The sequence below is a fragment of the Rhinoderma darwinii genome, chromosome 4 (genome assembly GCF_050947455.1).
Source record: "Rhinoderma darwinii isolate aRhiDar2 chromosome 4, aRhiDar2.hap1, whole genome shotgun sequence".
Lineage (NCBI taxonomy): Eukaryota > Metazoa > Chordata > Amphibia > Anura > Rhinodermatidae > Rhinoderma > Rhinoderma darwinii.
In genome coordinates, this window is record NC_134690.1 from 264,698,545 (window position 1) to 264,725,317 (window position 26,773).

Consider the following 26,773-nt stretch of genomic DNA (forward strand, 5'->3'; position numbering starts at 1 on the left):
GAGCTCCCGTAATGACGGGTGACTGCGTGTGTGCACCCGTCATTACGGCAGCGTTGCTAGGCGACATCAGTATATAGTCACTGTCCAGGGTGCTGAAAGAGTTAAGCGATCGGCAGTAACTGTTTCTGCACCCTGGACAGTGACTTCCGATCACAATATACATCAACCTGTAAAAAAAAAAATGATATTCATACTTACCGAGAACTTCCTGCTTCTTCCTCCAGTCCGGCATCCCGGCCGTTGCCTTGGTGACGCGTCCCTCTCTTGACATCCGGCCCGACATCCCTGGATGACGTTTCAGCCCATGTGACCGCTGCAGCCAATCACAGGCCAATCACAGGCTGCAGCGGTCACATGGACTGCGCGTTATCCAGGGATGTCGGGAAACCTGGCCGTCAAAAAATAGGACATGCCCTATTTTCGGCCATTCACCCGGCTCCCATAGAAGTCTATGGGACCGGGTAATACACGGCCATCACCGAAATGTGTCCCGAGTGATGGCCATGTATTCCGTCGCTCGTGCTCTCTCTCCTCCTCCTCCTCCTCCTCATAGTGCAGAGTGCATGTGAGGAGGAGGAGCGTCTTTTTTTGCTCCCTGTAGGAGTCGGAATCGCCAATCCCCGGCCGGGGATTGGGGATTCCGCTACAGGAGAAGTGCGTGACTACACTGTCCATATATGGACACAGCGAAGTCACTCACTTCTGCAGCGGAATCCCCGACTCTATGGCAGGGGATTCCGCTACAGGAGAAGTGCGTGACTACACTGTCCATATATGGACACAGCGATGTCACTCACTTCTGCAGCGGAATCCCCGACGTTATGGCCGGGGATTCCGCAACAGGAGAAGTGAGTGACTACACTGTCCATATATGGACACAGCAATGTCACTCACTTCTGCAGCGGAATACTCGACTCTATGGCCGGGGATTCCGCTACAGGAGAAGTGAGTGACTACACTGTCCATATATGGACACAGCGATGTCACTCACTTCTGCAGCGGAATCCCCGACTCTATGGCCGGGGATTCCGCTACAGGAGAAGTGAGTGACTACACTGTCCATATATGGACACAGCGATGTCACTCACTTCTGAAGCGGAATCCCCGACTCTATGGCCGGAGATTCCGCTACAGGAGAAGTGAGTGACTACACTGTCCATATATGGACACAGTGACGTCACTCACTTCTGAAGCGTAATTCCCGACCTGTGGCAGGGAATTCCTCTCCAGGAGAAGTCAGTGACTACTCTGTTTATATATGGACATTGAAGTCAGTGACTTCTCCTGGAATGTAGGGGGGGGGATGGGTGCAACAAATGGGACATGCCCTATTTTCGGCATTTCACCCGGCCGCCCGGCTCCCATAGAAGTCTATGGGGCCGGGTAATACACGGCCATTACCGGAATGTGTCCCGAGTGATGGCCATGTATTCCGTCGCTCGTGCTCTCTCTCCTCCTCCTCATAGTGCAGAGTGCATGTGAGGAGGAGGAGGGTCTTTTTTTGCTCCCTGTAGGAGTCGGAATCGCCAATCCCCGGCCGGGGATTGGGGATTCCGCTACAGGAGAAGTGCGTGACTACACTGTCCATATATGGACACAGCGAAGTCACTCACTTCTGCAGCGGAATCCCCGACTCTATGGCCGGGGATTCCGCTACAGGAGAAGTGCGTGACTACACTGTCCATATATGGACACAGCGATGTCACTCACTTCTGCAGCGGAATCCCCGACGTTATGGCCGGGGATTCCGCAACAGGAGAAGTGAGTGACTACACTGTCCATATATGGACACAGCAATGTCACTCACTTCTGCAGCGGAATACTCGACTCTATGGCCGGGGATTCCGCTACAGGAGAAGTGAGTGACTACACTGTCCATATATGGACACAGCGATGTCACTCACTTCTGCAGCGGAATCCCCGACTCTATGGCCGGGGATTCCGCTACAGGAGAAGTGAGTGACTACACTGTCCATATATGGACACAGCGATGTCACTCACTTCTGAAGCGGAATCCCCGACTCTATGGCCGGAGATTCCGCTACAGGAGAAGTGAGTGACTACACTGTCCATATATGGACACAGTGACGTCACTCACTTCTGAAGCGTAATTCCCGACCTGTGGCAGGGAATTCCTCTCCAGGAGAAGTCAGTGACTACTCTGTTTATATATGGACATTGAAGTCAGTGACTTCTCCTGGAATGTAGGGGGGGGGGATGGGTGCAACAAATGGGACATGCCCTATTTTCGGCATTTCACCCGGCCGCCCGGCTCCCATAGAAGTCTATGGGGCCGGGTAATACACGGCCATCACCGGAATGTGTCCCGAGTGATGGCCATGTATTCCGTCGCTCGTGCTCTCTCTCCTCCTCCTCCTCATAGTGCAGAGTGCATGTGAGGAGGAGGAGGGTCTTTTTTTGCTCCCTGTAGGAGTCGGAATCGCCAATCCCCGGCCGGGGATTGGGGATTCCGCTACAGGAGAAGTGCGTGACTACACTGTCCATATATGGACACAGCGATGTCACTCACTTCTGCAGCGGAATCCCCAACGCTATGGCCGGGGATTCCGCTACAGGAGAAGTGAGTGACTACACTGTCCATATATGGACACAGCGATGTCACTCACTACTGCAGCGGAATCCACGACTCTATGGATGGGGATTCCGCTACAGGAGAAGTGAGTGACTACACTGTCCATATATGGACACAGCGATGTCACTCACTTCTGCAGCGGAATCCCCGACTCTATGGCCGGGGATTCCGCTACAGGAGAAGTGAGTGACTACACTGTCCATATATGGACACAGCGATGTCACTCACTTCTGAAGCGGAATCCCCGACTCTATGGCCGGAGATTCCGCTACAGGAGAAGTGAGTGACTACACTGTCCATATATGGACACAGTGACGTCACTCACTTCTGAAGCGTAATTCCCGACCTGTGGCAGGGAATTCCTCTCCAGGAGAAGTCAGTGACTACTCTGTTTATATATGGACATTGAAGTCAGTGACTTCTCCTGGAATGTAGGGGGGGGGGATGGGTGCAACAAATGGGACATGCCCTATTTTCGGCATTTCACCCGGCCGCCCGGCTCCCATAGAAGTCTATGGGGCCGGGTAATACACGGCCATTACCGGAATGTGTCCCGAGTGATGGCCATGTATTCCGTCGCTCGTGCTCTCTCTCCTCCTCCTCATAGTGCAGAGTGCATGTGAGGAGGAGGAGGGTCTTTTTTTGCTCCCTGTAGGAGTCGGAATCGCCAATCCCCGGCCGGGGATTGGGGATTCCGCTACAGGAGAAGTGCGTGACTACACTGTCCATATATGGACACAGCGAAGTCACTCACTTCTGCAGCGGAATCCCCGACTCTATGGCCGGGGATTCCGCTACAGGAGAAGTGCGTGACTACACTGTCCATATATGGACACAGCGATGTCACTCACTTCTGCAGCGGAATCCCCGACGTTATGGCCGGGGATTCCGCAACAGGAGAAGTGAGTGACTACACTGTCCATATATGGACACAGCAATGTCACTCACTTCTGCAGCGGAATACTCGACTCTATGGCCGGGGATTCCGCTACAGGAGAAGTGAGTGACTACACTGTCCATATATGGACACAGCGATGTCACTCACTTCTGCAGCGGAATCCCCGACTCTATGGCCGGGGATTCCGCTACAGGAGAAGTGAGTGACTACACTGTCCATATATGGACACAGCGATGTCACTCACTTCTGAAGCGGAATCCCCGACTCTATGGCCGGAGATTCCGCTACAGGAGAAGTGAGTGACTACACTGTCCATATATGGACACAGTGACGTCACTCACTTCTGAAGCGTAATTCCCGACCTGTGGCAGGGAATTCCTCTCCAGGAGAAGTCAGTGACTACTCTGTTTATATATGGACATTGAAGTCAGTGACTTCTCCTGGAATGTAGGGGGGGGGATGGGTGCAACAAATGGGACATGCCCTATTTTCGGCATTTCACCCGGCCGCCCGGCTCCCATAGAAGTCTATGGGGCCGGGTAATACACGGCCATCACCGGAATGTGTCCCGAGTGATGGCCATGTATTCCGTCGCTCGTGCTCTCTCTCCTCCTCCTCCTCATAGTGCAGAGTGCATGTGAGGAGGAGGAGGGTCTTTTTTTGCTCCCTGTAGGAGTCGGAATCGCCAATCCCCGGCCGGGGATTGGGGATTCCGCTACAGGAGAAGTGCGTGACTACACTGTCCATATATGGATACAGCGATGTCACTCACTTCTGCAGCGGAATCCCCGACGCTATGGCCGGGGATTCCGCTACAGGAGAAGTGAGTGACTACACTGTCCATATATGGACACAGCGATGTCACTCACTACTGCAGCGGAATCCACGACTCTATGGATGGGGATTCCGCTACAGGAGAAGTGAGTGACTACACTGTCCATATATGGACGCAGCGATGTCACTCACTTCTGCAGCGGAATACTCGACCCTATGGCCGGGGATTCCGCTACAGGAGAAGTGCGTGACTACACTGTCCATATATGGACACAGCGATGTCCCTCACTTCTGCAGCGGAATCCCCGACGCTATGGCCGGGGATTCCGCTACAGGAGAAGTGAGTGACTACACTGTCCATATATGGACACAGCAATGTCACTCACTTCTGCAGCGGAATCCCCGACTCTATGGCCGGGGATTCCGCTACAGGAGAAGTGAGTGACTACGCTGTCCATATATGGACACAGCGATGTCACTCACTTCTGCAGCGGAATCCCCGACTCTATGGCCGGGGATTCCGCTACAGGAGAAGTGCGTGACTACACTGTCCATATATGGACACAGCGATGTCACTCACTTCTGCAGCGGAATCCCCGACGCTATGGCCGGGGATTCCGCAACAGGAGAAGTGAGTGACTACACTGTCCATATATGGACACAGCAATGTCACTCACTTCTGCAGCGGAATACTCGACTCTATGGCCGGGGATTCCGCTACAGGAGAAGTGAGTGACTACACTGTCCATATATGGACACAGCGATGTCACTCACTTCTGCAGCGGAATCCCCGACTCTATGGCCGGGGATTCCGCTACAGGAGAAGTGAGTGACTACACTGTCCATATATGGACACAGCGATGTCACTCACTTCTGAAGCGGAATCCCCGACTCTATGGCCGGAGATTCCGCTACAGGAAAAGTGAGTGACTACACTGTCCATATATGGACACAGTGACGTCACTCACTTCTGAAGCGTAATTCCCGACCTGTGGCAGGGAATTCCTCTCCAGGAGAAGTCAGTGACTAATCTGTCCATATATGGACATTGAAGTCAGTGACTTCTCCTGGAATGTAGGGGGGGGATGGGTGCAACAAATGGGACATGCCCTATTTTCGGCATTTCACCTGGCCGCCCGGCTCCCATAGAAGTCTATGGGGCCGGGTAATACACGGCCATCACCGGAATGTGTCCCGAGTGATGGCCATGTATTCCGTCGCTCGTGCTCTCTCTCCTCCTCCTCCTCATAGTGCAGAGTGCATGTGAGGAGGAGGAGGGTCTTTTTTTGCCCCCTGTAGGAGTCGGAATCGCCAATCCCCGGCCGGGGATTGGGGATTCCGCTACAGGAGAAGTGCGTGACTACACTGTCCATATATGGACACAGCGATGTCACTCACTTCTGCAGTGGAATCCCCGACGCTATGGCCGGGGATTCCGCTACAGGAGAAGTGAGTGACTACACTGTCCATATATGGACACAGCGATGTCACTCACTACTGCAGCGGAATCCACGACTCTATGGATGGGGATTCCGCTACAGGAGAAGTGAGTGACTACACTGTCCATATATGGACACAGCGATGTCACTCACTTCTGCAGCGGAATACTCGACTCTATGGCCGGGGATTCCGCTACAGGAGAAGTGCGTGACTACACTGTCCATATATGGACACAGCGATGTCACTCACTTCTGCAGCGGAATCCCCAACGCTATGGCCGGGGATTCCGCTACAGGAGAAGTGAGTGACTACACTGTCCATATATGGACACAGCAATGTCACTCACTTCTGCAGCGGAATCCCCGACTCTATGGCCGGGGATTCCGCTACAGGAGAAGTGAGTGACTACGCTGTCCATATATGGACACAGCGATGTCACTCACTTCTGCAGCGGAATACTCGACTCTATGGCCGGGGATTCCGCTACAGGAGAAGTGAGTGACTACACTGTCCATATATGGACACAGCGATGTCACTCACTTCTGAAGCGGAATCCCCGACTCTATGGCCGGAGATTCCGCTACAGGAGAAGTGAGTGACTACACTGTCCATATATGGACACAGTGACGTCACTCACTTCTGAAGCGTAATTCCCGACCTGTGGCAGGGAATTCCTCTCCAGGAGAAGTCAGTGACTACTCTGTCCATATATGGACATTGAAGTCAGTGACTTCTCCTGGAATGTAGGGGGGGGATGGGTGCAACAAATGGGACATGCCCTATTTTCGACATTTCACCCGGCCGCCCCACTCCCATAGAAGTCTATGGGGCCGGGTAATACACGGCCATCACCGGAATGTGTCCCGAGTGATGGCCATGTATTCCGTCGCTCGTGCTCTCTCTCCTCCTCCTCCTCATAGTGCAGAGTGCATGTGAGGAGGAGGAGGGTCTTTTTTTGCTCCCAGTAGGAGTCGGAATCGCCAATCCCCGGCCGGGGATTGGGGATTCCGCTACAGGAGAAGTGCGTGACTACACTGTCCATATATGGACACAGCGATGTCACTCACTTCTGCAGCGGAATCCCCGACGCTATGGCCGGGGATTCCGCTACAGGAGAAGTGAGTGACTACACTGTCCATATATGGACACAGCGATGTCACTCACTACTGCAGCGGAATCCACGACTCTATGGATGGGGATTCCGCTACAGGAGAAGTGAGTGACTACACTGTCCATATATGGACACAGCGATGTCACTCACTTCTGCAGCGGAATACTCGAGTATATGGCCGGGGATTCCGCTACAGGAGAAGTGAGTGACTACACTGTCCATATATGGACACAGCGATGTCACTCACTTCTGCAGCGGAATCCCCGACTCTATGGCCGGGGATTCCGCTACAGGAGAAGTGAGTGACTACACTGTCCATATATGGACACAGCGATGTCACTCACTTCTGAAGCGGAATCCCCGACTCTATGGCCGGAGATTCCGCTACAGGAGAAGTGAGTGACTACACTGTCCATATATGGACACAGTGACGTCACTCACTTCTGAATTGTAATTCCCGACCTGTGGCAGGGAATTCCTCTCCAGGAGAAGTCAGTGACTACTCTGTCCATATATGGACATTGAAGTCAGTGACTTCTCCTGGAATGTAGGGGGGGGCGGGATGGGTGCAACCAACAGGGGGCTGTGTGGCATCACCTACAGGGGACTTGGTGGCATCACCTACAGGGGACTTGGTGGCATCACCTACAGGGGGCTGGGTGGCATCACCTACAGGGGGCTGGGTGGCATTACCTACAAGGGGCAGGGTGGCATTACCTACAAGGGGCAGGGTGGCATTACCTACAAGGGGCAGGGTGGCATTACCTACAAGGGGCAGGGTGGCATTTCCTATAGGGGGCAGGGTGGCATTACCTATAGGGGGCAGGGGGGCATTACCTATAGGGGGCTGGGTGGCATTACCTACAGGGAGCTGTGTGGCATTATCTACAAAGGGCTGTGTGTGTCAATAAAGTTAAATGAAATTCATCCGATTTTAAAACGGACAGGGAAAAAAACGGATGCAAAACGGGTCAAAATCGGCCGTTAAAAACGGCAACACGGCCCGGAACGGATGCAAAACGGATGCAAACCGGCCGGGAAAAACGGCCCAAAACGGCCGATTTTATCGGCCGACACTCGGACCCTGTCGTGTGAATGAGGCCTTAGGCCTGATTCACACGAACGTGTCAGTTTTGCGAACGTAAAAAGCGCAGCGTTTTTCATGCGTTGCAATTCCGTGTTCCATCAGTGTGTGTTCCAAGTAACATCAGTTTTTGTTGTCAGTGTTGGTGCACATTTGTTTATTCATTTTTTTCTCTGCATTTCTTTAGACGTCCGTGTGCTGTCTGTGATTTTCATGCACCCATTGACTTCAATGGGTGCATGATCCGCAAAGAGCGCACCAAAATAGGACATGCAGTGAGTTTCACACAACGGACACTCTCTGCGTGAAAAGCCCCATTGAGTTGCATAGATCCGTGTTCACGCACAGCAAACGGACGTATACAACGTTTGTGTGGATCAGGCGTTAGACTAAGTGTCTTTATGCTGCTTCTCCAAGGCCCTTAGTTAAAATGACTGAATCTGTGCTGTTAAGTTCCTCCTCTGAAGACCAGGAGAGGAAGTTCACTATTGGGCACAGGGCCGTTTTAACACTTTGGTGGCCCCATTACAAAGTTTTGACTGGGCCACCCCCCCCCCCCCTCTCTGGAACAGACTGAATCACTGAGGGTTAATATTGTCTTTGCTCCTACTTATGGAGCTGCACTGAGGGCTGTGCTGTCAGAGGTCGCTATACATTTTGTCCAGCAGCGTAAAAATAAGCCCCTTAGTATTTTTAAGGAGTATTTTTCCCCAAGGAGGAATACATAATTTGGTATTATAACTGAGGAGGACACGTCGCCATATCGACGTTTGTCCCCTAGATGACAGCGCGGCTTCAAGCAAGGCTGCACTACCCTCTGGGAACAGCCCAGATGGCCATAAGGAGGTTTTTAGGACTCCCTTTGACTATGGGAATTAAGCGCATTTTCGGCACCAAAGAATTGACCTGACGCTCCTTTTTTTATGCAACGTGTTTTTGAAATGCCAGCGTAAAAAAATGCGTGGTGTGCAATGATGTCAATGGGAAGCTTAAATCGTGTGTTAAATACGCACCGTGTGAACAGGGCCTAAGTCATCAGTATGCATTACTATTCTATAAATAAAATAAAAAATGGACAACGACTTTAAGCTTTGTATCCTATAGTGCACTTAAAATTAATTGTGGATGCTCAGAAATGACTAATCTGAATCGCCCATCCTCAAAAGATTCCCGGATTGTCTGCAGCGTATCCTCAGCGTTTCTGCAGCAAAATCTGCACAGGTTATGCAAAACCCGCAGCATGCTCTGATCTCTGTGTGGGACAAGTTCAGCAGCATGTGAATGAGATTTTTTAAATCTTATCCATTTGCCTGCAATAGTCTTAAACTACGGATTCCCCTCGCCGTAAATCTGGAGGGAAAATCCGGAACAAATCCACTACGGGACCTTATAATGGTGATGTAATAGCTTATAATGGTGCCAAAACATTGTCTTCATAGCTATGTTCATATAATGAAAACATAAAATGGCCACTGAACATAGCAAATTGAATTTTCATTGTAAGGCTGGGTTCACACGACCTATTTTCAGACGTAAACGAGGCGTATTATGCCTCGTTTTACGTCTGAAAATAGGGCTGCAATATGTCGGCAAACATCTGCCCAATCATTTGAATGGGTTTGCCGACGTACTGTGCAGACAACCTGTAATTTACGCGTCGTCGTTTGACAGCTGTCAAACGATGACGCGTAAATGGACTGCCTCGGCAAAGAAGTGCAGGGCACTTCTTTGCCACGTAATTTGAGCTGTTCTTCATTGAACTCAATGAAGCACAGCTCAAGATTTACGAGCGTCTCAGACGCCTCGCAAAATGCGAGGAGGAGCATTTACGTGTGAAACGAGGCAGCTGTTTTCTCTTGAAAACAGTCTGTCTTTTCACACGTAAATGACAGCTAGCGTGTGCACATACCCTGAGACTAGATTCACACACAGTATGTAGGTCAGTTTTTTGTGGGGTTTTATGAACCATTTGTGCTTGCTCAAATGGCAACAAGCAGATGTTTGCTTGTAGTCAAAAGGTGAATATTAAGTTATGTACACACAGTGGGGGGGACTCTATTAGGTCTGGCATTTTATACTCTAATCTTAATCTAAAGAGCGCCGGAGTAAGAGGTGCACGCAAGAGGTCCCACCCTGCATTTAATCAAGTATAGACGGTAAATGAACTGTAGACGGAAGATGTAGTCGTGCCCAGATTAGACCACCGTTCCTCAGATTGGACCCCATTTCCCCGATCGGTGCTAAAAAAAATTTACTCACCACTCTTGTCCTCGGGAGGCACGTACTGACTCCCCAAAGGTTTGAATTAATGTAAGAGTCTGGTGTCTGAATTAATGTGGGGTTCTGAATTGTTGTGAAGGTCCCGGATCTGGGGTCTGAATTAATGTGGGGGTCTGAGTTTGGAGTCTGAATTAGTGTGGGGTTCTGAGTCTGGGGCCTGCATTAATGTGGGGGTTTGGTCTGGGATCTGAATTAAGGTTGGGCTTGGCATCTAGGGTCTGACTTAATATACTGGTCTAAATTAATATGGGGCTCTGAGTCTGGAGTCTGGTCTCTTGGTAACCACAGTGGCTACCTCAATGGTACATTCATATAGATGATATTTTTATAGGCCAAATTTGCTATTATAGGCAACAAAACCTAAACCCTATCAATCCTGATCTTTAGATCGCTATATACTGTGAAGATCACGTCGTTGTGTAAATAATATTTTGCAGATTGTTCTGTATACAATGCAGTGGACCTTATTACAGAACATATTTGCTTGTCTTCTATAAGCAATAACACTGTAGCTGCTGAATAATCCTGGATCTGCACCGTCAGTACTGAAGAGTGGATTGACTTCCCACTTTTACAGCGCAGACTGTTGAAAGCAAAGCCTTTTCAGTTGGTCTGCGAGCTGTGTCGATTGAATGGCTCCACTTAGCCGCTGAACATTATATCATTATATTCTTGGCACATTATCACGAATAAGTGGTTACGTTTCCCACAGTTGCATTATGTAGCTCAATTTAAGAGCAGAAATACGCTTAAGTTAACAACATGAAACTACTGTGCTTTCTTCTCCCCTCTGAAAAGCTTCATCTTCTCTCTTAGAATTACAGAATATGCTTGGCATTTGGCTGAAAACACCTGCTACTGTTCCTGTTATCTAAAGGCCTAAAAATATTGCAAGTAAAGACAGAAAATCAGGGTCTTGCTGTGGACTACGAGTCCAGTGTCATTCCATGTGACAGGGTAGTTAGATGACACAGGCCAGAGATTAATTTGTCTTGTCTGTACTGATGCTGTGGACGTAATGCTTCGTATATTTGTCTACCCAGCGGATATGCTCCCCTAGACAATGCAACATTAAGCCAGACGTCAATCCAAGCAAGAAGTGCTGCAGTACCAGTGGTCGATAGCAGGTGGAGATATCTCAGGACATCAGAGAAGATGGCTGTTGATTTCAATCTAAGCTTTCTCAAGGAGATTGAGAGGGAGAAGGTGCTGGAGGTCCTGTATCGAGACCAGACTCTTCAAAAAGCAGAGGAAGATAGAATAAGGTAAAGTGACTACTCCTATTCCGATGTCTGATATTCCTGGGATTTATTAGCCAAAGCTCTATAAAGTTTATCTGTATTTCTACTTCCACTACAGATTCGCTAATAATTGTCAAGGAGTTGTAGATACTACTGACTATAGGTAGTAGAAGTAGCCATTGCCCTAAGTACAGATAAATGTAAGGTAATCCTCTTTGGTCACTTGGAAATTTTGCACAAAATTTTGCATTAAATCTAAGATTGTAAATTACTCAAGTATTATTATCAACCAGTAGATGGGTATTAGTCTTCTATGGGGAGTTCAATTCTAAGGAGTATTCATGTCGCAGTGTGTTACAAGAGCTTTAGTTACTGGTTAAAGAGTTTACCTACAAAGTGGGTAGTTAGACTTTAATCGTACTGGTGACTACTTTGGAGGTGGAGGTCATTGGATATTTTAAAACCTGAACAGATCAGCATTAGCAACTATATAACAGTGAAATGATGATGGAGTGACTAATCCAAAGAATAAATATAATTGCCACATGTTAAGTCTGCGATTAATCATTTTAACTGTTTGATTTTAATCTAGAAAATCGATAACTGTAGATATTAATTTAATTTCTCAGGATTAACAACACATATAAAATTAATAGAAGGGTCATCGCTTGAAATGTTTTCTTTTTTGTCCAAAAATGATATAACTGCAACCATATTCATATATTGTGTGTGAAATAGTGTAGGACCCATGGGAAGTCCTTGATAATATCTCTCATCTCTCACAACCCACAGGCATCAGACTATCAAAACTTTGCTTAAAGGGTTTTCCAGCCGATAAAATTGATGGTCTATCCTCAGGATAGGCCATCAATAGCTGATCGGTTGGGGTCCGACTCCCGGGACCCCCACCGATCAGCTGTTTTGAAGGGGCTGCATTGCTGGTAAGAGCGCTGCTTCCCTGTCATTTCTTCTTGCTTACTGTGAATGTGTGACACGCATTTAGTGGCGATTCACAGGTATTGTAGCCTTTTCTCCCATTCAGTTCAATGGGAGAAGAAGACTTCAATACCTGCGAATCGCCGCTACATGTGTGTCGAGCATTCACAGTAAGCAAGAAGAAATGACGGGGAAGCAGCACTCGTACAAGCGCTGCGGCTCCTTCAAAACAGCTGATCGGTGGGGTTCCCGGGAGCTTTACCCAGACCCATCAGCTATCGATGGCCTATCCTGAGGATAGGCCATCAATTTTCTCAGCTAGAAAACCCCTTTAATGTAGGAATCACATCCATCCATTGAACTTCGAGTTGTTCTTTTCAGTTTTGGTCTAATCATTAATTCTCTATTAAACCATGGAATGAAAATTGTAAATGCTCCAATATTTACAATTATTAGGGTGGTGTAAAGGATCTGCCAGGCACAGCTTCGGGGTTAACTCCCATAATTAATCAGTCAGCACCTGAATCTACATCCCTGAGACTGACTCCAGCTTCCACCACTCAGGCTGGCAGGCTTAGGAGTGGGAGAGCCTATCGCAACCTGGCCAGACTCAGCTAGCTCCCGCCCTCGGTCTATTTAAGCCTGCCCTTCCTGTCCCTCGGTGCTTGTGATTCTTTTCGTGTGGTTTCCTGGCCCAGCTACAGCTCCTTCTATTTTGATCCTGCTCCATACAGACCCTGGCTTACTGACTACTCTTCTGCTCTTCGTTTGGTACCTCGCACACTCCTGGCTTGACTCGGCTCGTTCACCACTCTGGTTGCTCACGGTGTTCCCATGGGCAACTGCCCCTTTCCCTTGCTTGTATTCCCTTGTATGTTTGTCGTGTTTGTCGTGCACTTACTGAGCGCAGGGACCGCCACCCAGTTGTACCCCGTCGCCTAGGGCGGGTCGTTGCAAGTAGGCAGGGACAGAGTGGCGGGTAGACTAGGGCTCACTTGTCCGTTTCCCTACCCCCCGTCATTACATAATCACAAGCCCATACCTAGTCTACCCTGGTCCCTGACACCACTATGGACCCCCGTGAGACCCTGGCTCAGCAAATGCAGGGTCTCTCCCTACAGGTCCAGGCCCTGGCTCAGAGGGTCAACCAGCCTGATGCTACCTTGGTAGTTCCCCTCACCTCACCTCTTGAACCCCACCTCAAGTTGCCCGACCGGTTCTCAGGGGGCCGGAGGGCTTTTCTCTCCTTTCGGGAGAGTTGTAGGCTTTACTTTCGTTTAAAGCCTCATTCCTCAGGTTCTGAGAGCCAGCGGGTGGGTATAATTATGTCCCGGCTCCAGGAAGAGCCCCAAGAGTGGGCCTTCTCCTTGGCTCCTGACGCCCCTGAACTTTCCTCCGTTGATTGTTTATTTTCTGCTCTCGGACTTATTTATGACGAGACTGACAGGACTGCCTTTGCCGAGAGTCAGCTGGTGACCTTATGTCAGGGTAAGAGACCTGTTGAGGAGTATTGTTCTGACTTTAGGAAGTGGTGCGTAGCTTCTCGGTGGAATGACCCTGCCTTAAGGTGCCAGTTTAGGTTGGGTCTGTCGAATGCCCTGAAAGACCTGCTACTTAGCTATCCCTCTTCTGACTCCCTAGACCAGGTTATGGCTTTAGCGGTACGACTTGACCGACGTCTCAGGGAACGACAACGTGAACGTTTATGTGTTTTCTCCTCCGACTCCCCCATGATGCCTCCCGAAGTTCCGTTGCTTCGTTCCTCCCCAAAAGACTCAGAGATACCTATGCAACTCGGGGCCTCCGTGTCCCCCCAACAACGTAGAGAATTCCGCAGGAAGAATGGTCTCTGCTTCTACTGTGGGGATGACAAGCATCAAGTGAACAACTGTCCTAAGCGTAAGAATGCAGCCAGAGAACTTCTGCGCCTAAGTGATCATCGGGGAGGTCACTTGGGCGCACAGGTATTTCCCGTAAATAGGAAACATACTAAGATCTTGCTTCCCTTTCAGGTCTCTTTTGGTGGCAGGTCTGCTACCGGCAGTGCCTTCGTGGATTCAGGGTCCTCTACTAATATCATGTCTGTGGAATTTGCTATGTCTCTTGCTATGCCTCTGATTGATTTGCCTAAACCTGTCCCGGTAGTGGGTAACGACTCCACTCCTCTTGCTAATGGTTATTTTACACAGCATACCCCTGTTTTTTAACTCCTTGTTGGCTCCATGCATTTGGAGCAGTGCTCTGTACTGTTGATGCAGGGATTATCGTACGATTTGGTTCTAGGCCTTCCCTGGTTGCAGTTGCATAATCCCACGTTTGACTAGAATACTGGGGAGCTAACCAAATGGGGTAATGAATGTTTTACGTCATGTTTTTCTGTTAATTCTATTTCTCCCCCTGAGGAGGCGAACACGCTGATGTTTTCTCTAAGGAGGCTTCCGAAGTGTTACCTCCTCATAGAGAATACGATTGCGCTATCGAATTGGTACCAGGAGCTAAGCTTCCTAAGGGTAGGATATTTAATCTTTTTTGTCCCGAACGTGAAGCCATGAGAGAGTATATCCAGGAATGCCTGGCCAAGGGTTACATTCGTCCCTCTACTTCTCCGGTAGGTGCTGGCTTCTTCTTCGTAGGGAAGAAGGATGGTGGTCTTAGGCCATGCATTGACTACCGTAGCCTGAATAAGGTCACGGTAAGGAACCAGTATCCCCTTCCTTTGATTCCTGATCTCTTCAATCAGAATCAGGGGGCCCAATGGTTCTCTAAGTTGGATCTACGGGGGGCGTATAACCTTATCCGCATCAAAGAGGGGGATGAGTGGAAGACTGCGTTTAACACGCCCGAAGGCCATTTCGAATACCTCGTCATGCCCTTTGGGTTGTGTAATGCCCCTGCGGTCTTCCAGAATTTCATAAATGAGATTTTGAGAAATTACCTGGGGATATTTCTTGTAGTGTACCTTGATGACATACTGGTGTTTTCCAAGGACTGGTCCTCCCACATTGAGCATGTCAGGAAGGTGCTCCAGGTCCTTCGGGAAAACAAACTGTTTGCCAAAACCGAAAAATGTGTGTTTGGGGTACAGGAAATACCATTTTTGGGTCAAATCCTCACTCCTCATGAATTCCGCATGGACCCCGCCAAGGTTCAGGCTGTGGCGGAATGGGTCCAACCTGCCTCCCTGAAGGCGTTACAGTGTTTTTTGGGGTTCGCTATTTATTACAGGAGATTTATTGCTAACTTCTCGGTCATCGCTAAGCCTCTTACGGACCTCACTCGCAAAGGAGCTGATCTCCTCCACTGGCCTCCTGAGGCTGTCCAGGCTTTTGAGGTCCTTAAGAGGTGCTTTATCTCGGCCCCGGTGCTGGTTCAGCCCAACCAAATGGAGCCATTTATCGTGGAAGTTGACGCATCTGAGGTGGGAGTGGGGGCTGTCTTGTCCCAGGGTACCAGGTCCCTCACCCATCTCCGCCCCTGTGCCTACTTCTCCAGGAAGTTTTCGCCAACTGAGAGTAACTATGATATTGGCAACCGCGAACTCTTAGCCATTAAATGGGCATTTGAAGAGTGGCGCCACTTCCTGGAGGGGGCTAGGCACAAGGTAACGGTCCTTACCGACCACAAGAATCTGGTTTTCCTAGAATCTGCCCGGAGGCTAAACCCGAGACAAGCTTGATGGGCGTTATTTTTTACCAGATTCAATTTTTTGGTTACCTATAGGGCTGGGTCTAAAAATATTAAGGCTGATGCACTGTCGCGTAGCTTCATGGCCAGCCCACCTTCGGAGGAAGATCCTGCTTGTATTTTGCCTCCAGGTATAATCATTTCCTCGATCGATTCTGATTTAGTCTCTGAAATTGCTGCTGATCAAGGTTCAGCTCCCGGGAACCTTCCTGAGAACAAGCTGTTTGTTCCCCTACAATTCCGGCTAAGGGTACTTAGGGAAAATCATGACTCCGCACTATCTGGTCATCCAGGCATCCTGGGTACCAAACACCTCATTACTAGAAACTATTGGTGGCCTGGGTTGCCTAAAGACGTTAAGGCCTACGTCGCCGCTTGTGAGGTTTGTGCTAGGTCCAAGACTCCCAGGTCCCGACCAGCGGGCTTACTGCGTTCGTTGCCCATTCCCCAGAGACCTTGGACACATATCTCCATGGATTTTATCACCGATTTGCCTCCATCCCAAGGAAAGTCGGTGGTGTGGGTGGTAGTAGACCGCTTCAGTAAGATGTGCCACTTTGTGCCCCTCAAGAAACTACCCAACGCCAAGACGTTGGCTACCTTGTTTGTCAAACACATCCTGCGTCTCCATGGGGTCCCTGTCAATATTGTTTCGGACAGAGGGGTACAATTTGTTTCATTGTTTTGGAGAGCCTTCTGTATGAAGTTGGAGATTGATCTGTCCTTCTCCTCTGCCTTCCATCCTGAAACCAATGGCCAAACTGAGAGGACTAATCAATCTCTAGAACAATATTTAAGGTGTTTTGTCTCTGACTGTCAATATGATTGGGTCTCATTCATTCCCCTCGCCGAATTTTCCCTTAATAACCGGGTCAGTAACTCGTCAGGGGTCTCCCCCTTTTTCTGTAATTTTGGGTTTAATCCACGGTTCTCCTCCGTTTCACCTGGTAGTTCCAACAATCCCGAGGTAGAGGTCGTTCATCGGGAACTGTGCACAGTCTGGGCCCAGGTTCAGAAGAACCTAGAGGCGTCCCAGAGCGTACAAAAAACTCAGGCTGATAGAAAACGTTCTTCTAAGCCCTTGTTTATGGTCGGGGATCTGGTGTGGTTATCGTCTAGGAACTTGCGTCTTAAGGTCCCGTCCAAGAAGTTTGCTCCCTGGTTTATTGGGCCGTATAAGGTCATTGAAGTCCTCAATCCTGTCTCCTTCCGGCTGGAGTTACCCCCGTCTTTTCGTATACACGACGTGTTTCATGCCTCCCTCCTTAAACGCTGCTCCCCGTCCTTGGCTCCCTCGAGGAGACCTCCTGTTCCCGTCCTCACCCCTGAGGGGGTGGAATTCGAGGTGGCCAAGATTGTGGACAGCAAGATGGTCCAAGGCTCCCTCCAGTACCTGGTCCATTGGAGAGGATACGGGCCCGAGGAGAGGACTTGGGTACCCGCCCGGGATGTTCACGCTGGGGTATTGGTCACGAGGTTCCACCTGCGTTTCCCCAGTAAGCCAGGTCCACTTAGAAAGGGTCCGGTGGCCCCTCATAAAAGGGGGGGTACTGTAAAGGATCTGCCAGGCACAGCTTCGGGGTTAACTCCCATAATTAATCAGTCAGCACCTGAATCTACATCCCTGAGACTGACTCCAGCTTCCACCACTCAGGCTGGCAGGCTTAGGAGTGGGAGAGCCTATCGCAACCTGGCCAGACTCAGCTAGCTCCCGCCCTCAGTCTATTTAAGCCTGCCCTTCCTGTCCCTCGGTGCTTGTGATTCTTTTCGTGTGGTTTCCTGGCCCAGCTACAGCTCCTTCTATTTTGATCCTGCTCCATACAGACCCTGGCTTACTGACTACTCTTCTGCTCCTCGTTTGGTACCTCGCACACTCCTGGCTTGACTCGGCTCGTTCACCACTCTGGTTGCTCACGGTGTTCCCGTGGGCAACTGCCCCTTTCCCTTGCTTGTATTCCCTTGTATGTTTGTCGTGTTTGTCGTGCACTTACTGAGCGCAGGGACCGCCGCCCAGTTGTACCCCGTCGCCTAGGGCGGGTCGTTGCAAGTAGGCAGGGACAGAGTGGTGGGTAGACTAGGGCTCACTTGTCCGTTTCCCTACCCCCCGTCATTACAGGTGGCTTTACATTTTGCAATTTTTTGTATGATACCATCACGTTCAATCGTAACTTACAATTGTAGTAGCGTGTTAATGTGCTCCCCGACTGGCAATTATTGGTGTGATAAGTGATTGTACATGCTATTTTTGCTCATTAGATAGGTTAATCGTGTAAACATGATTGTAAGGTTGTTTTAAATGGTAGAATTTAAGTACCAATGCAAAGAAATCGCTATTAATTGAAAAATTGTTGTGTGCAAACAATGACTAACTATCCTAAATGAAATACATGAAAAATTACATTGAACATCATAACTTTGAAAAATTGTAACCTATAAAGCCAGCCTTAGTTTCTCAGCCTACAAATGCTGTAGAAAAATCTATTTGAATTGTGTTATCCTTTAGTTGTACATTTACTGTTGCATTGTTACTCGTGCCCACTCATGTATGGAGCCGTAAAAGGGCAGCCATAAAGTTGCATGACGCCTCTATTGTACCTCTGTATGCCTCCGATTTCATGAAGAGCTATACAGAGTTTTTTCCTGTTGGATTCCGTATGTACGGTATGTCCAGAAGTATTCTCCGCTAGAAGTATTGCTGTACTAAGAAGCCGTGGGGAAATGCTGTACCGGCACTGTGCACAGGGCATGAGCCCTTACAGCTTCTTATCAATGATATTAATAGTAAACGCAGGACTGGAAGGTTTGGTTTTCACTTTTGCAAATTGTATTAATAAGTGGTTAATATGGTGACACATTCCTAGTGTTCAGCTATATGTCTGTTTTTTTTGCTGACTGACGCAGGAAACTGAAAACACATTTACAACAACTTCGATGGAAAGGGGCAAAAAGTTCAAGCCGAGAATACCAAGAGCGATCATGTGCCCGATGCCAGAAAGCCCTTGGACGGTTGCTGAACAGAGGAGCTGTCTGCAATGGCTGCAGTCACCGAGTGTGCCAGGAATGCCAGGTTTCCCGCTGCAGTATTGTATGGAAGTGTACTGTCTGCAATGCTTATGGGTATTGAATTAATCTCTTCTTGCATTCAGCTGAACATTTTAATACAAAATTTATAATAATGATATAATATGTATAATGAGGAAAATGAGGATTTATCTCTCAGGTGGTGCCAGCTAAATCATTCTCTTATCCCTCACGTGAAGAAAAAACCTCTTCAAATTCTGTGATCTGAACTATGTTTACTAAAGGCTGGTTACTTTACCAATAGTAACTCAATTCTGTGGTTTCTCAGGTACAGTCTCTCTAAGGGCTTATTCAGAGAAACGTGTGAAAATCACGCGCGTCACACGGACCTATGTTAGTCAATGGGGCCGTTCAGACTGTCCGTGATTTTCAAGCAGCGTATGTCCGCTGCGTAAAACGCACGACATGTCATATAATTGCCCGTTTTTTGCGCATCACGCACCCATTGAAGTCAATGGGTACGTGAAAACCGCGCACGTCACACAGACGCACTTCCGTGCGTCAAAACTATGAATGAAAACAGAAAAGCACCACGTGCTTTTCTGTTTACAAACATACAAACAGAGTGTCATAATGATGGCGCCTGCACGAAAATCCCGCAGCCACACATCATATGCTGCTGACACACGGAGCTTTTATGGACCTTTTGCGCGCGTAAAACGCTGTGTTTTTTGCGCGCGCAAAACGCACACGCTCGTGTGAATCCGGCCTTATAAATTATAACACAGCACAGTAAGTCTAGGTTCACACGGCTTATTTTTAGGCTCACTTCCAAGCATAAAACGGTCAAAATACACTTGAAATATGCCTGCAAACAGCTTTCCATTGATTTAAATAGGAAATACACCTGTGTAGTTTATGTGAGGCGTATTTTTACACTGCTAATTTAAAAAACGCCTTCTTGAAACATTTTACAAGCTGAATTTCCATTAACACTACAAAAAACTGCTTTGAAAATACACCTCAAATTACGCTTCAAAAATATTTGCAAAAATCAAATATGCTAAGAAAATCAACTCCAAAAACGGATGGATTCACCGAAATCAGAAATCGAAATCAACCACTTGAAATCAGCCTCGTATTTTTCTGCCGTGTATATATGCTGTGTGAACATACCCAAACAGTTACGCAGTAAAAAAAATAATCCACCTTGTCTGGTTTTTCAGACACTTTTTCTATTTTAGTGAATCGTAAGGACAATTTCAATGCCACCTCCTCTCGGAACAGTCCTTTCCTTCTACAAAGCAGCAACATAAAATAAATACCTTCAAAAATACCAAACTGTACATGTATCAGCATTATGTACTGGCGAGTACGTTCCCCGTGTATTGTTTAGCTTTTTTTCACTTTTGCATAAAAAAACTCCATTCGGAGCCTCAGTGGTAGATTCCATGAAATTTGATGGGAAAAATAGCAAAGCATGTAGTGCTATTTTACCATCTAAGTAGAAAACACCCCACAGGAACCTAGCAGACCCCACTGTGGGTCAATAGGTTCTGTCGGGCCCCGGTTGTATTTATCGTACAATCGATTTCACAGAGCATTGGTGCTTCCATTATGAACGGAAGCCAAAACCCAAGTATGAACATAGCCTTACGTATGCTCCACCAATGCATATGCTTTAGGGTATGTTCACACGCAGTGTTTTCAGCTGTTTTTCAGGCCGTGAACGTCCCGAGAAACGGCTGAAAAATCGAAAGCATAACGCCTCCAAACATCTGCCCATTGATTTTTAGGAAAAACAGCGTTCTGTTCCGACGCAGCGTTTTTTACGCGGCCGTTTTGAAAAACAGCCGCGTAAAAAAACTGCCGTGATAAATAAGTGCACGTCACTTCTTGAGATGTTTTTGGAGCCGTTTTTCATAGACTTTATAAAAAAACAGCTCCAAAAACTGCCATTAAAAACGGCACGAAAAACGCGACTTTGATTAAAAAAACTTCTGAAAATCAGGAGCTGTTTTCCCTTGAAAATAGCTCCGTATTTTCAGACGTTTTTGATTTTGTGTGTGCATATACCCTGGTACATTTCACCTGTTACTGATTAAACTTTTAAACCTACTTATCGCTAATGAGTAATTACATTGCTTCCCTTTAAGGCCTTATTTAGACGAGCATTGAGCACCTTGGACATGAAAAACGATCGTTTTTTACGTCGGAGGTGCATCTGTGCTCGGCGCTGCGGGACGCGATGTCTCGCATCCCCCATAGATGAGAATCTATGGAGGGATGCGTGAAAAGATAGGACATGTCCTATTTTCCCACGGACCCTTCACACGGTCCGTTGAAACAACGGCTGTGTGAACGGCCATGTTGAATTACATAGGTCCGTGGGACGGCCGCTGTTTCAACGGCCATCCCACGGACGTTTAACACGCTCGTGTAAATAAGGACTTAGTGTGCATTCACAAATGATAGTTTTACGGATTTTTTTGCTGTGATTTTCTCTCAAAACCGGCACGTGTATACACCTTAATGCTCCCATGGCTTAAATAAGGCACTGTTCATACCATATTTTTGCACCTTCTTAAAAGGATACTACGTTATTTTTTCAAGATTAGAAGAAAATGTAGCTTTAAAACAGGATGCATCCTGTTACCTTTGATCTCCATTGTACAAAAAAAATCTGCCTCCATCTAAAGGCTCTTTTACGCCGGCCAATTATGAGGCAAACGAGCGTTCATAGAACGCTCGTTCCCGATAATTGCCCTGTATAAACAGGGCAACGATTAGCCAATGTATTTTAAATGCCGAAATTATTATTGTTGTCGGCAGCCGATCTCCCTGTGTAAACAGGGAAACGTGCTGCCAACATGATAGAAATGTATGGGGGACGAACGTTCCTAGATACGAGTGCACCTCCCCATACATAGCTCCTTGTGAAAGAGGCAAATAAGCCGATCAATGAGATGTCTCGTTGATCGGCGCTCGTTTACATGTCCTACATCGGGCCTTTTCGTAAACAGGACAAAAAACCGAGCCTGCATCATAAATTTGCTCAAAAAAACAAACCACAAATACCTTTTCACATGATGAAGACCTTGCTGAAAACCTTGTAAAAATTATTTTTATATTCTGTAATTCACGCAAATGGTAGAATACTGTTACAGCTCTTGAAACATAAAAGAATGCTACCAGAGGCCTAATTCTGCTTAGACAAATTAATGAAAGTATAAAGATGATTTCCACCCAAAACATTAATTAAAAATTAAAAAAACATTCTAATAGGTTTATTGGCTTCTTATAAAATTGTCCCTAGTTTAGACAGTATGTGAGACAAGGAAATAAGATTGTGAGCCCCTTTAGGGAGAGGGACTGAGAAAAATGGTGACAATGTCTGCACAATACTGAAGAATATGTTGGCGTTATATAAGCGATGAGGAATAAATAAATCTATTAGTAAATCGAAAAAAAAAAATGATAAAGCTCTAGAATTAGGCAGCATGTAAAGAAGTAAAATTTGACCCTTGCTTGATATGCGGACATTTAGGCCAGGTCCACACGTAGCGCAAATACTGCGGATTTTCCGCAACGGATTTCATTGCGGAAAATTTGCAGCATTCATAAATTGATTTTTAATCTGCAGCATGTAAATTTATGTTGCGGAATTGCTGCTTTTCTTTTGCGGGTTTTTCCCATTGAATTCAATGGGGAGGTCAACCCCGCAACAAAAGCTTTTGTTTTTTGGCGGCGGAAAAATGCTGCGATTCCGCCACAAAAATCGCAACTCAGAAAAAAAGTATACTTACCCAGAATTCTCTGCTCCTGCGTCCAGCCCGGCCTCCAGGGATGAAGCTTCATCCCATGTGACTGCTGCAGCCAATCACAGACTGCAGCGGTTACATGGGATGAAACATCATCCCAGGAGGCCGGGCTGCAGGACGTCAAAGTATGAAGGTTGTTTTTTTTCTAGCGCGGCTTTCCACACCAGAAATTCCGCCCAAAAAACTGCACTACAGAGTGGTGCGGTTTTTCAGACTGAATGTTTTCTGGGTTCTAGGTCGGATACGCTGTGTAGTTTTACGCAGCGTATCAGACCCGTGTGAACCCGGCCCATGATTACCATGATTACTTTAGCAAGTACATATATATATATATATATATATATATATATATATATATATATATATATATATATATAACATTAATAACATCCATACTGTTTTCCTATATATTACAGTCAAGTTAAAATAAAGACTGGCGAATGGTTCTATGAAGAAAGAGAAAAAAAGTTTCCATCTGCAGGTAATATATTTATATACATGATTAATTCTAAATCATAGAAAGAATGATGGGCTGCACTCCTAGACAGGAATGTTCAGGTGCTATGAGGGTTCGGGATGGATATCCCACAATAAAGTATAGTAGAAAAAACCCAGCACTCTGTAGAAATAATGGACGTAGAGGTAAATTTTTTTAAAATTATTTGTTTTAAATTCAAAGTTGTTGAACTCTTTTTGTTTTTTTGTTTTTTTTTCTTTTGTCAGGGGATTTTTAAGAGGATGTTTCGGCCTATCCCAGGCCTTTGTCACAATCGCTGTTTTATAATACAGAAAAATATAACATAAATAAAAAAACATGATCACTCATATTGATATCGTCATGATATAATTAATTTCAACATGGTTATAAAGTGCCCACCAAAAGTTCCGGAACACCCTCATAACTTTTGAACGGCTCGAGGTAGATTTTTGAAATTTGGTGGGATTTAATCGGGGTCATAAAATCTACCTGTTAACGCAAAATAAAAAACACCCCACCCCCTTGGGGGCGTTGGGGTGGAGGCGGAAGCAAAATGTTAAATGGCACGTGGGGTCGAGTGGGGGCTCATTTGAAAGCTCTTTTCAATATGAAAACAATGCCACAATCGATTTTGAGATAGTTTTTTTTTTTTCGCTGAGATATTTAACAAGGTTATTATCAGCTACTGCCGGTGTTAGCATTATACAAAATGTACCGTGCGGGTAAAATCCTAAATGTGTGTGGGCGCGTGTGCGTGCGTGTGTGTGTGAACTTGGGAATGTCACATCAAGGTGACTTTAAATTACGTATTATTACAATCGGCCTTGGTGATACAAAATGGACCTGGTCTACGGTTTGTAACATGATTTCATGTGTACACATTTCGGTAGTCGCTTGTGAATTTCTGAAAGCGCATTGCATTTGCACAAAATGCATTTGACCGAAACGGAAAGGATCACTCTCGATAGGATCTTATTTTTTCTTCGCCATACCCTCTCATCATCAATCAAGTGATTCTTTCCATTTCGGTCAAATGCATTTTGTGATATGACAATAGAAATGTACAAAAATGAAAATTACTCTCCGAATTAGCGCTCTCTGAAATTCACAAGCGACTACCGAAATGTATACCTATGAAATCATATTACAATCGTAGACCAGGTCCATTTTGTATCGCCGAGGCCGATTGTAATAATACGTAATTTAAAGTCACCTTGATGTGAGATTCCGAAGTTCACAAAAACACACCCACACATATTTAGGATTTTACCCGCGCGGTACATTTTGGGTAATGCTAACACCGGCGGTAGCCGATAATGAAGATGATAAATTGAATTAACCCCTATCCGCACCAGGACGTAACTGTCCGTCGTTGCGGGAAGTTACTTCCCGCACGAGGACGTACAGTTACTGAGTTAATCCCGGTGCACACTGTCGGCGACAGTGTGCACCGGGAACCAGGAGGTCAGCTGTCGCCGACAGCTGACACTCCCCTCTTGCTGGCCAGCGGTCCTTTTCCGCTGATTTCGGCGCATTAACCCCTTAAATTCGGCGATCGGGTGCAATCGCCGAATTTTAGGGGTTTCTAACATAGTTAGTATGGCAAACGGAAGCCAAACAATGGCTTCCGGGTCTGCCATGGACGGAAGCCCATCAGGATCAACCTTCGGCTGGACCTGATAGGCTTCCTGTCAGAGTGACAGAAAGTCACTGTGCCGTTCCCGATGCACACTGTCGGCGACAGTGTGCATCGGGAACTTGGAGATCGTCAGCTGTCCCCGACTGCTGACACTCTCCAGTGTTGCCGATCAGCGGCTCATCACCGCTGATTTCGGCAATTAACCCGTTACATGCGGGGCTCGATTGCGATCTCCGCATGTAGCGGGTTTGTAGCGCATCAGCAGCCCCCATGCAATCGTGGGGGCTTCTGATGCATGTGATGGCACCCGGGGGCCAGACAACGGCCCCCAGGTCTGCCATGTATGTCAGCCTATGAGGATTAGCCTCTGCTGATCCTCGTAGACCAACTGTCAGAGTGACTGTGACGTCACACTGACAGTTGGAATACGTTACACTACCTAGGTAGTGTAATGTATTCTAGCAGCGATCAAAGCTGCAGGTCAAAAAAAGAAAGTGTAAAAAGTTAAAAAAAAGTTAATAAACAAAAATATAAAGTGTAAAAAGTAAAAAAAAGTTAATAAAAATGTTTTATAAAAGTGTAAAAATAAAAGGTTTTGTTTTCCTATAATAAGTCATTTATTATAGGGAAAAAATGAAAACGTTAAAAAAAAGTACACATATTTGGTATCGCCGCGTTCGTAACGACCCAATCTATGAAACTATAATGTTAATTTTTCCGCACGGTGAACGCCGCAAACAAAATAAACGGAAAACTGTCAGCATCGCTATTTTTTGGTCACCACCCCTCCCAAGATATAGAATAAAAAGTGATCAAAAAGTCGCATTTACCCCAAAATGGTACCAATAAAAACTAAACCCGTCCCGCAAAAAACAAGACCTCCCACAGCTTTTTTGACGAAAAAATAAAAAAGTTACGGCTCAGAATAGTGTGTCCCAGAAAATAAATTATTTTATAGAAACTTAATTTTATTGTGCAAACGCTGCAAAACGTAAAAAAAAACTATACACATATGGTATCGGCGTAATCGTACCAACCGGCAGAATAAATTAAAACGTAATTTATTGCGCACGGTGAACGCTGTAATAAATAAAGAATTTAAAGCGCCAAAATCGCTGTTTTTTGGTCACCCTAGCTCTAAAAAAGATCCTGAGGGGCCAAAATGCTCACTATACCACTAGAAAAATTCCTTGAGGGGTGTAGATTCAAAAATGGGGTCACTTTTGGCGGGTTTCCACTGTTTTGGTCGCTCCGGGGCGTTGCAAACCCGACATGGCACTGAAAACCAATCCAGCAAAATCTGCGCTCCAAAATCCAAAAGGCGCTCCCTCCCTTCTGATCCCTGCTGTGGGTCCAAACATCAGTTTATGACCACATATGGGGTATTGCCGTAATCGGGAGAAATTGCTTTACAAATTTTGGGGTGCTTTTTCTCCTTTATTCCTTGTAAAAATGAAAAAATTCTATGTTTCCACAGAAAAATAGGTGATTTTCATCTTCACAGACTAATTCCACTAAATTCTGCAAAAAAACTGTGGGGTCAATATGCTAACTATACCCCATGAAAAATGCCTTGAGGGGTGTAGTTTCCAAAATGGGGTCACTTGGGGGGGGGGGGTTTCGGCTGTTTAGGTACCACAAGACCTCCTCAAACCTGACATGGTGCCTAAAATATATTCCTAAAAAAAGGAGGCCCCAAAATCCACTAGGTGCTCCTTTGCTTCTGAGGCCTGTGTTTCAGTCCATTAGCACACTAGGGCCACATGTTGGATA

At 46.9% G+C, this 26,773-nt stretch overlaps 1 protein-coding gene and 1 long non-coding RNA gene across 2 annotated transcripts in view; one reads left to right on the forward strand and one right to left on the reverse strand.

Moving 5' to 3' along the window:
* LOC142759826 (uncharacterized) overlaps positions 1 to 26,773 on the reverse strand; it is a 69,818-nt gene that overhangs the window by 27,677 nt on the left and 15,368 nt on the right. The window lies entirely within an intron of this gene.
* SYTL3 (synaptotagmin like 3) overlaps positions 11,219 to 26,773 on the forward strand; it is an 88,151-nt gene continuing 72,596 nt past the window's right edge. The window contains exons 1-3 of the mRNA XM_075862441.1: positions 11,219 to 11,445; positions 18,943 to 19,158; positions 23,300 to 23,364. Of these exons, the coding sequence (XP_075718556.1) occupies positions 11,336 to 11,445; positions 18,943 to 19,158; positions 23,300 to 23,364 (391 nt within the window). The 5' untranslated portion in view covers positions 11,219 to 11,335. The remainder of the gene's footprint in view (positions 11,446 to 18,942; positions 19,159 to 23,299; positions 23,365 to 26,773) is intronic.